At 38.9% G+C, this 11,285-nt stretch overlaps 1 protein-coding gene across 2 annotated transcripts in view; it reads left to right on the forward strand.

The window, feature by feature from the left end:
- Positions 1-6,845, forward strand: part of MRAS (muscle RAS oncogene homolog) — a 123,251-nt gene extending 116,406 nt beyond the window's left edge. For both annotated transcript variants that reach the window (XM_043994688.1, XM_043994687.1), the window contains one exon: positions 2,804-6,845. In XM_043994688.1, the coding sequence (XP_043850623.1) occupies positions 2,804-2,903 (100 nt within the window). In that variant the 3' untranslated portion in view covers positions 2,904-6,845. The remainder of the gene's footprint in view (positions 1-2,803) is intronic.
- Positions 6,846-11,285: the final 4,440 nt, after the last annotated feature.

The following is an 11,285-nucleotide window of genomic DNA, read 5'->3' on the forward strand; positions in this document are numbered from 1 at the left end:
AATTAGAGGACCTGGGACCCAATCCCACCTGTTCCATTTACTACCTTTGTCATCTTGGGCAAGTGACTTAACTTCCATGTTTCCTAACTATCTGTTTCCTCATCTGTAAAATGAGGGCATTTTTTAAAAAAATGTTTTATGTTTTCCTCAAATACATGTAAAGACAATTTTTAACTTTCATTTCTTTAAAATTTGAGTTCCAAATTTTCTTCCTCCCTCCCTCATCTTTCCCCTTTATGAGGCAGTAAGCATTTTGATATAGGTTATACATGTGCAATCACATATAATATATTTCCATATTAGTCATGTTGTAAAAGAAGACACAGACCCAAAGGGAAAAAACACTAAAACAAAGAAAGTGAAAAATAGCATGCTTTGATCTGTATTCAGACTCCGTCAGTTCTTTCACTAGATAGTGAAAATTCTTTCGCTGGAGAGAGATAGTATTTTTCATCATGAGTACTTTTGAATTGTCTTGAATCACTGTATTGCTAAGAATAGCTAAGTCATTCACAATTGATTATCATACAATATTACTGTTACTATGTACAATGTTCTCCTGGTTTGGCTCACTTTACTTTGCATCAGTTCATGTAAGTTTTTCCAGATTTTTCTGAGATCAGCCTGCTGCATCATTTCTTACAGCACAATAGTATTCTATTACAATCATAAATCACAACTTGGTCTACCATTCCCCAATTGATGAATATCCCTTCAATTTCCAATTATTTGCCAATACAAAAAAAGAGCTACTATAAAGATTTTTGTACAAATATGTTCTTTTCACATTTAAAAAATCTATTTGGGAAACAAATTTAGGTAGAACATTGCTAGATCAAAAGGTATGCACAGTTTGATAGTTCATTGGGCATAATTCCAAATTGCTCTCCAGAATGGTTGGATCAGTTAACACCTCCACCAATGATGCATTAGTGTCCCAATTTTCCCACATCCCCTCCAATATTTATAATTTTCCTTTTCTGTCATATTAGCCAATCTGATAAGTATAAGGTGTTACCTCAGAGTTGTTTTAATTTGCATTTCTCTAACCAATAGTGATTTAGAGCATTTTTTCATGACTATAGATAGCTTTGTTTATATGCTTTGATCATTTGTGAATTTGGGAATAACTTGTGTTCTTATAAATTTGACTCCATCCTCTATATATTTGAGAAAGGAGGTCTTTATCAGAGATACTTGCTATAAAAATTATTTCCCAACTTGGTTTTGTTTATGCAAAACCTTTTAAATTTAGTATAATCAGAATCATCCATTTTATGTCTAGTAATGCTAATTCTTGTCTGGTCATAAATTCTTCCCCTTTCCATCAATTCCTTGCTCTCCTAAGTGGCATATGGTATCACCCTTTATGTTTAAATCATATACCCATTTTGACTTTAACTTGATATATAGTGTAAGATGTTGGCTTATACCTAATTTCTGCCATACTGTTTTCCAGTTATCCCAGCAGTTTTTGTCAAATAGTGAGTTCTTGTCCCCAAAGCTGAGGTCTTTCAGTTTATCAAACACTAGATTACTGTGGTTATTTGCTACTGTGTCTTTTATACCTAATATATTCCAATAATCGACTGCTCTATTTCTTAGCCAGTAGCAGATAGTTTTAATGATTTATAATACAGTTTGAGATCTCTTATGGTTAGGCTACCTTCCTTCACATTTTTTTCATTAATTCCCTTAATATTCTTTTGTTCTTCCAGATTCATTTTGTTATGATTTTTTCTAGCTCTATAAAATAATTTTTCAGCATTTTGATTGATATGGCCCTAAATAAGATAATTAATTTAGGTAGAATTGTCATTTTTATTATATTGGCTTAGCCTGCCCATAAGCAATTAATATTTTTCCAGTTGTTTATATCTGACTTTATTTGTGTGAAAAGTGTTTTGTAATTATGGTCATATGGTTCCTGGGTTTGTATTGGCAGATAGACTCCCAAGTATTTTATATTGTCTGCAATTCTTTTAAAAGGAATTTCTCTTTCTATCGCTTGTTGCTGGACTTTGTTGTTCACATATAGAAATGCTGATGATTTAAGTATGTTTATTTTATAAATAAAATATGAGGTCCTTTCCAGCTCTAGATGTATAATTCTCTAACCATGGAAGAGCCTTAGGTCTCTGCCTGCCTTGGAACCATTACGTAGACTAGTCCTCCTCTAACCCTAATGAACACTAACATCAAACCTCTCTAACTCAGGGTAGTAGCTCTGAAAAAAGCTGGAGGGGAATAAAAGTGAACTCAGAAAGGTTAGAGATAGGACCTGTGACATACAGGAAACTGTGAGGTGAGAAAAGTTTCTCTATCAAAGCAAGCTGTAGTCTTTTCTGCAACTTTATAATCCTAGAGAGTTGCTTAGAGCATTGCAAAGTTAAGTGATGTGCCCAGTATGTGTGAGAAGCCAAACTTGAACTCATGTCTTCCTGGCTTTTTTGGGACCAGCTTTCTATGTACCATTTCTATCCATCAGAAAGTTGTGGTTGTTCAGGCATTTTTTTCAGTTGTGTCCTACTCTTTCTGACACAATTTGGGGTTTTCTTGGCAAAGAAATACTGGAATGGTTCAGCATTTCCTTCTCCAGAATATTTTACAGATGAAGAAACTGAGGCAAACAGCATTAAAGGTCATACAGCTATTAAGTGTCTGAGACCAGATTTGAACTTGAGAAGATGAGTCTTCCTGACTCCATGGCAAGCTCTCTATCCACTGTGCCACCTAGCTGCTCTATGATCTATCAGAAAAGCCAACTCTTATTTATTTCCTTCTTCTCTTTCTATTTCTGTAGGCAACAGATTCCAGAGAAAAGCCAGAAGAAAAAGAAGAAAACCAAATGGCGTGGGGACCGGGCCACAGGTGCTCACAAACTCCAGTGTGTGATATTGTGACAGGGCCTCAGGGCCTCTTTGCTGCTGTGAATGTGAACTAGAGAGACCCTGGGATGCACTCAACTGCCTAACTGCACTGACAACTGCTTCTAACAGTGAACCTTGGCCAGAGATCTTGGCACGTTAAGGAAAAAGAAGAGGAGGGTGGGTGGGGTGGGGTGGGGAAGGAAGGAAGGAAGGAGGGCAGGGAAGGTGGAGGAAGAGAACCTGCCCTTTGAGGAATACTTGAACTGTGGCCAGTTTCTTCTGGAGGGAATAGGTGGGGAAAGAGGAGGATTTGGTCTGGTTTTGCCAAAAGAGTGACAAGCTTTCAGGTCATTCACAGGATAAGTGGAAATAGCAAGTAAACAAAAGCAGCATCTAAGCCCCTTAAGTGTTGATACAATCGAGTCCCCCTTTCCTCCCCCTCCTCTGTTTGTGGGTATTTTCTTTAAAAAAAACTAAATTGTGTCAGTTTGATGTGGACTTGTTTATCCACACAAAAGTATGAAGCATAACAGTTTATTAAATGGCTCCTTTTTTCTCCCAGATCCAATAACTCATTGGTTTTGAACATGGATTTTTTTTCTTTTTTGGTGTCTTAAAAATTATTATTATTTTATTAAGGGAGCCAGTACCCACTGCCTAGTGAAATCTTTGGCACTCGTCAGACTTATATAATTCTGTGTCTGGAATTTTTTTAAACTGAGTTCTCCTAGCAGTGCCAAAATGAAATATAACGTGAAATTATGGTGGTTTGGAGATTGGAAACGAAACCTGGCCATTGCTAGGGATTCCAAGCATTGTGTCAAACCTTGGAGGGGAACCAACTCCACAAACCATAAACTGGAGAAAATATGATTCTTTTAGGAGAGTTTTCTCTGTTTGAGAATACAGAGGATGAGAAAGAGGGGTTTTTTTAAAGGGCAGAGGGTGGCATGTGCATGCCGAATTTAAACAGCATTTTCACTAAACCTGGAAATGCTTAATGTCAGAGATAAGATTATTGACTTTTTAAGAGATGTATTAATTTATTTTTAGGGCAATAAATGCTAGGTTCAGGATATTCCCCAGGCATGTGAAAGTGGCCCTTAGTTTCTTGGACTTCTGAAACCCATCTCATATGTTTCCTCATGCTTTCCTTTCATTGTCTGTTACTGACTGGAACCACATCAATTTAACCATCCTACCACATGTCTTCTCAAAAGAGAAGCAGCATGTCATCTTGGATAGAGAGCTAGCCTGAAAGCCAGGGTGACCTGGGTTGAAGTCCTGCCTCTGACACATACTGGCTATGTGACCTTAGGCAAGTCAAAAACTTCTTCACTACTCTAAGTAACTCTCTAAGACTAAATTGGGAGAAGTTGCCAACCTACATTGGTAAACTTCCCTTCCCTGGGATTTCTCTGTACCAATGAAATAACAGGTCCAGTCTCTCTCCCCTGTCTATTTCCCTTCAAAAAAGACACATGAATCCACACTTAGCAATTTGTCTTCTGTTATACATAAATATCTATGTATAGGCTGGCTGACAGGGACATAATCCAGAGAGTTCTGGCTAATGTTAAATCTTGGAAGAACGAGCAAATGTGCAACACTTAGTTAAAATAACAGTTAAAGACCAGCAAATTTAACTCCTTAAGGCCGGTATATGGTAAGTCAAATAAATGGAAAACCAGCTTGGTTCTTTACAGATTTTAGCATCAGCTAGACTTTCTTGGAAGATGTTTGTATTAACCTCTTAGACTTTAACATATGCCATCAGAGGGAAAATGACCATAAAATCAGTGATGTGGCTATTATTGACACATTCCTAGAGGGAGTACTTTCAAAATACTCCAAGATAATGCCCAGTTCCCACTTAGCCACTTCTAATAAGGCCTGGGCAATGGTTCGATCCAATATGGGGAAAGGAGGAAGGAAATTCTAATCCAAATAGGGTAAGAAAGGGTAGACTGAATTGGAGGCTTATAATTCTCCTCAGAGAGAGCAACACAGATGAGGTCAGTTGCTTTTTGTCCCAGATGTTTCAAATAAGGTTGTGAAGGAACTAGATAGTCCCAAGTGGGTAGCCTGTCTATTCTTTGGGTGGGGGGGAAGAACTGGGGAGAGGAAACCCTAGACTAGAAGTAAGGAGAGCTTCATTCTGTTTCTCATCTTGTTAGTCGCATGAACTAACTCAACCCAATCACCAGCACCTAGGGACCTAGCTTAATTCTACCACCTAAAGAATCATATGTGAGTAAAATTTTGTTTGTTTTAATGGTCCCTACTTTTGAAACCTAAAAGAATCACAGAGAGCATTATACTTAGTAGTTTTTAATTTTTCTTTAACATTGACCTTTTAAAAACATTAGATAAACAAGGTGCTTTTCAAAACTGTGAGCCCCTTGGCTCCAAACACAATACGAGAACCCCTCTGGGTTTCCATGCTAGAAAGAGGTGAAATTGAAGACAATAGAATGACTTGTGGTGAGGAAAAGATTTGGAATGGAGAAAGAAAAGTTGAATAGAAGTGAAAGTGAGTGAGGTATGTAATAGAAATAGAAAGAGCTGTAGGAACAGATGAGAGTCACTGTACACAGATAATACCCAGCATAAGACTCTGCTATCATCCAGCAGCTTTGAGCAAGAATGATGATGTTGAAAGTCTGTCAAGGTGCCAAGAATGAACTTTGTTGAGGAAAGGGAATAATTGTTCACTTTTCCTGTTTAATGTTGGTGCTCTGAAAAGGTACGGAGACAGGAGGTGAAGAAGGCATTCCAACATTCCTAGTGGCAAATATGGGTACGCCCAGAGTCACAGTCTACTTCTTTTAGTTTCCACACTCTGGACTCCTAATACAGCTTAAACCCACATTGCCTGAGACAAAAATTGAATAAAAGATGTTGTGTTGATGAACTGGCTCATTTTATGGCCTCTTCATTTGCTCTAATACAGAATATACTGTGAGCTTTCACCTCCCTTTGCCTCATTTTCACCCATCTATGAAACGAGTAAATAACACTCTAAGGGATTCATTCTGCTCTGGAGACAATGCAGTGCCTTATTGAAAAGAAGTAGCTATTTGGAGCAAAAAATAAGACAGAAAGATAATATCCAATCACCTTTAGCTTAGTATTTCTTCAACTTACCATAAAGACAAAGCGATGATACTGTTATCATTGATTTTTTTGTAATCTGGCAAGATAATCCTTGACTAAGTATGCCATTTTGACTTATTTCTATGTTGGTCCCCTGGTAGCTCCCCCTTGACACCTAAGAACCCCTCTGGGTTCCGACTTCCTGTAGAGCAGCCTTCAGCACCACTGACAGCTCCTTCCTTGAAACTGGCTAATGTGACCCATTCATTCCTTAGCTTCTATGTTTCTCCACCCACCTCTGGGACTACTCCTCTAATAGCTCTTCTCTGCCATCCTTTAATTGTGGGCCTCCTCTGAGACACCGTCCTTAGTTTTCTCTATATATTTACTCATTCACTTCCTCAGGGAATTTGTCCCCTCTCATGATCTCAATGATCAAGCTGTAGGTGGATGATTTCCAGAACTTTGCTCTCCACCTTTTTTTTTTTTCCTGTCCTCCCATTCAGAATGTCCAATATAACTGGGATGCAATACTGCACTTAGCCAGTAGGTGCTCCCATTTAACGCGTGATATACTCTAACCTGAAAAATCCCTTGAGTTTGAATCTTCAGGTTAATTGTAACAAAGAAGTTCCCTATTTTATCCCATTGTGTAAGTTTAAAATTCTGTATATCAAGTTTACTTAGGATGAAGGATACTTGAATTATAGAAATAGAGTTCAATCCCATTTTTATGTAATACATTATTAACGAAAATGCCAGTTTTATGAAATGACCATGACTGCTAAAGAACATTTGAATGATGCTTGAGCCTTTTATGTAATTTTTTATTACGTTTTTGTGTATTCTGATTCATTAATAAAGGAAAAAGGAGACACATTTATATGGTTTTTCTTTCTTCATTATTCAGCTAGGATCTCATTTTCATCAAATTTCTTAGGGCAATATTCCAATGTTCCTTTCATTAAAAAAAAAAAAACTTTTAAAAATGACTTTCCATTAAGAGGATGTTATTATTGTGGGTTGCAGAGTTCATATCCTTATTCAATTATTATGTTTTGCAGGATTCTATCACTTTAGCAATAATCCCTTTCAGCCATAAAAGTAAAGACTTGGGAGACATTTGAATCATAACCTAAGGGAGAAAGTGAGCCCCTTAATCCTAGACAGGAAGATCAAAAAAGAATCCACCTTTCTCCTATGATCTCTATAAGGCTGGCCCACATATTCCTACCTTATAGCAGAAATTTATTTTTTACATTCTCCTCCCTTCTTTCACTTTCCCAATACATAAACCCATTCTGTTCTCAATAATTAATCCATCTACAATGTCCACTACTTGTTTTTTCTAGCTGCTCCAGGAGCCAGAAACAAATTCTTTCAGTTACACCACTGACATCTGGGGGGAAAAAACCATACTTTTTAAAGACTTCCGGTCCCAGAACTACTTCCCACTCCCCTCCAATAGACATTTGGCTGACTCTCTGCAATGAGCTGATTAAATGCCTTCATATTCCATTCATTTTAATACCACTTTGCAAAGTACTTTGCAAATGATATTGCACTAAACATGACTCACTGCAAGGAACTATATAGCCCTGAGTCAGCAACATATGCTGCTGCCATTAATCTTCATCACGAGAGTATAGCCATTCTAAGTTCCTATGCTTCCTGCTGCATTAGAAATATGTTAATAGACCCCCTGCAAAACCCCAGCACTTGAATTCTTCCCTAGGCAATACTTAGAGACTTTCTCAGTAGTAAATCATGAGCATAACTGTAAAGAATCCATTTTGTATCCTTTTCTAACCCAGAAAGAGCCTCTAGAGTGCAACTTTGCAAAACTATAAATTTGCATCAAACAAAACTTTTTAGCCATAGACAAATGCATTGATATGATAAAAATTATTTCTAGGAAAGCAATTCTAGATGAAGAAAATAGCTATAGAGCTCAATTTAGGAAGTGTATTACCTAGAACATACTTGGTTCTGGCTGCATTTGTCCATTCATGTGTTAAACTAATTCCTGACTCTGGTCTTTTTGCCTGGCTTTAGACACCGCCCTTATTACTGATAGCATTACATAATCCCTACTTAAATTGGGTTAAACAATTCACTATCACCCTAACATGAGTAGCTTGTTCTCTACAGGAAGTTGGGTGGCTAAAACCAAAATTGACTTCAGCCCCAGAAAAAAGCCCAAAAGAGACTTCCTATCTGAGATATTGAGTTTTCTCATTATAAAGTCTTCTTGCTGATGGTTATACTTGCTTGCCTGGCTGTTAATCTTCTGGAAGGAGATCAAAGCAACTTCCCTACATTCTGTGACATTGGTCTTGCCTAGACCTTCAGTGCCTATGTTCTATGGTTCCTGACTACTTATCATTGTTATAACTTTCCCAGCCAAGATACTTTTCCTTGGCCATCACTACCCTACTTGTTTGCGCTCCTATTAGAAAGTCCCTTGAGGGCAGGATGCAGAAACATAGATTCATACATTTAGAACTAGAAAGGACTTCAGGTCAATTGAGTTCTATCCTCTCATTTTATAGCTGAAGAGACAGGGGCTATATATGGATTAAGGGATTTGCCCAGAGTCATAAAGCTACAAAGTGTACAAGTTAGGATTTGAACTCTTCCTGACTCCAAGTGCAGTACTTTATTTGTATCCCCCAGTACTTAAGACGGTGATTGACACATTGTAGAAGGAGCAAGAGACATGAGACCTTCCTCTGACCCAGAGCCTTCCATCTTCTCCAGTGTATGGGTCTCCTGAGGGAAGGCTGCTAGAAGCTAGTAGAGTGACTTCCATCTTGCCAGCACAATGCAACTTCTACCTCCTACTGAAAGCCTGACCTCCCAATTGGGATGTAGAGAACCTTCAGTGCAAAGAGGAGCACCCTTCCCCTTGACCTTAGACTTCCATCTCCTGCTGCACTTCTCCCTTGAGGGAAGAGGAAGAGGAAAGTCAGTGGGGAGTTTGACATCCAGCTCCTACTGTGCAGATTCAATTTCCATCTCCTGCTGAGAAGTTTCCTATGGCCTTTGGAGGAAAAAGGATTAATGAAACAAGACTTTCCATCTGACCATCCACTTTCCATCTTGTGTTCTATTTGTCTCCAGCTCAATCTCCAGTCTCCTCTAAGAAGAAGAAGAATAGTACCTTCCACTCAGTGATGAGCATACTCACATCTGGCCATGCCCTATGAATACCAGAAACTTGGAACCCCTGTAGGTCATGATCTAAACCCGATTTCCCATCCCCCACCACCTTATTCCTTATTCACATACCCCTTAATCCTTCCACCCTAAAGTTCCAACCAAACACCATCCAGCCTATTCCCTCTGGAATGCCTGTTCCATAGGCAACAAACTTCTCTTCATCCTAAATCTTTTCCTCTCCCACTTGTTCCATCATCTAGCTATTACTGAAACCTGGGTCCCATCCAATGACACAGACTCCCTAGCTACTCTTTTCAGTTCTGGCTGCACCTTCTCTATTCCCCTTGATCATTGGTCAAAGATGGAATACTCCTTTCTCCCTGTCGACACTTCCAGGTTCTCCCTCTGCCTCCATCACTTAGTAACCTCTCCTCCTTTAAGGTTATATAGATATGCAATTCATATCTACTACCCAAGCAAAATCCTAGTAGCTATGGTCTACAGACCTCCAGGTCACTCCCCTTACTTCCTCAATGAGTTCAGTACCTGGATCATAATTCTTCTCTTCAACTTCTGCCCTTATACATAGGGATTTCAACAAACATATTGATTCTCTCTCAAACACCTTAACCATTCAGTTCCTCAACTTACTCACTTCCCATGATCTATTCCTCCACTCCACTTCAGCCACATGCAAAGAAAATTATACACTTGATCTTGCTATCACCCAAAGATGAACTACCTTCATGTTCAAGAATTTCAAAATTCCCTTATGACTACTATCTATTGGCTTTCCACTTCTCCCTCTACCTTTCCTTACCAAAACTTACTCTTCATTCACACTGTGACAATCAATCCCTTAATCCTCAAATCTCTCTCACGCCATCTCCCCTGCACTAGCCATTCTCGCATCTTTTCTCTGTCTTGACCTATTGATAAACCAGTTAAACTCCACACTATTTTCCTTGCCTGAGTCCCTAGCCCTCTTATCATATTGCCAATTGTGCCCTGCCAAACCTCAGTCTTGGATCACTCCCAACATCTACTTTCACTTCTACTGTCAAACCCAGAAAATATATTAGCAAAAAGTCACAGTGGTTATTACACAAACTATCAAGTCTGAAAAATAAAAATAAAACCAAAGAGCTCACAGAGGTCATAGGGGGAAAGACTTCTTTAATGTTTTGGAAGAGGGAAACTAGACATACATGCCAGGGTTTCCTCTAGTACTAAGGACACCCAAAGCAGCAAAGTTGAGCTTTGATCCATATAGTAGAAGCTCAACAAAGAAGCAGGCAGCGAGCTGCAGCTGTGGCAATGAGGGGATAACAGCAACAATGAGGCAAGTTTGATTCATAGCAAGGGTTCATGACAAGAACTTCGTTCTTGCCAGTGCTTGTCCAAGCTCAAAAATTACCTGCTGCTGGCTTGAGCCAGTTCTGTGATTTAGCTACAGCAGAATTCATCCAGAGGGTGAGCACAAAGAATTGTTGCTGTGCCAAGCTCAGGACACAGCTTGCTTGTGTTAAGGGCTAAAATTCTAGCTAGTCTGTCTAAAATATCTAATGAGTGGTCGCCAATAAATTATAAGCTTTAGCAAGAGTTAGGCTTTTAAGCATTTATTAAGGAGAATAAGAATTTGGTAAAGAGAGAGAGAAAGGCCTAGATTCCTATCTATTAAAGGGAGAGCACATTTCTAGCTCCCTTCTCCGCCAGAGTCCCCAGGAAAGAGCGTCAGAGCGAGCGCCAGTCTCTTCCTTCCTCCTCCCACTAGCCCGCGTCACTTCCTGACGCCAAAGAAAAGACTCCTGGTCTTGCCCTCAAAGACCTTCGCTTCATGGGCGGATCTCTTCTACAGTAAATCTCCAGCAGGTGGCGTCATTCCAATCGTTACACTTGCTGGGCTTTAGCTCTGGAAAATACTCTTTAGATTGTTAAAGCCCCTCATTGGAGCCCCAGAGACAAATTTTTTAAAGCTTAAGTTGTAGCTAATGTCCAGGTTTCCCCAAAGAGCAGAGTAAAAATATATTCAATGAATTGACAGAATGACTTACAATATGATTCAGTAGCTTAATTTATAACTACTATTACAATCTGTAAGTGGACAGTATGTAAACCTCATCAAAACATATAGCAGTTGAGGCAGCTAGGTAGCGC

The sequence above is a fragment of the Dromiciops gliroides genome, chromosome 3, assembly GCF_019393635.1.
Source record: "Dromiciops gliroides isolate mDroGli1 chromosome 3, mDroGli1.pri, whole genome shotgun sequence".
NCBI lineage: Eukaryota > Metazoa > Chordata > Mammalia > Microbiotheria > Microbiotheriidae > Dromiciops > Dromiciops gliroides.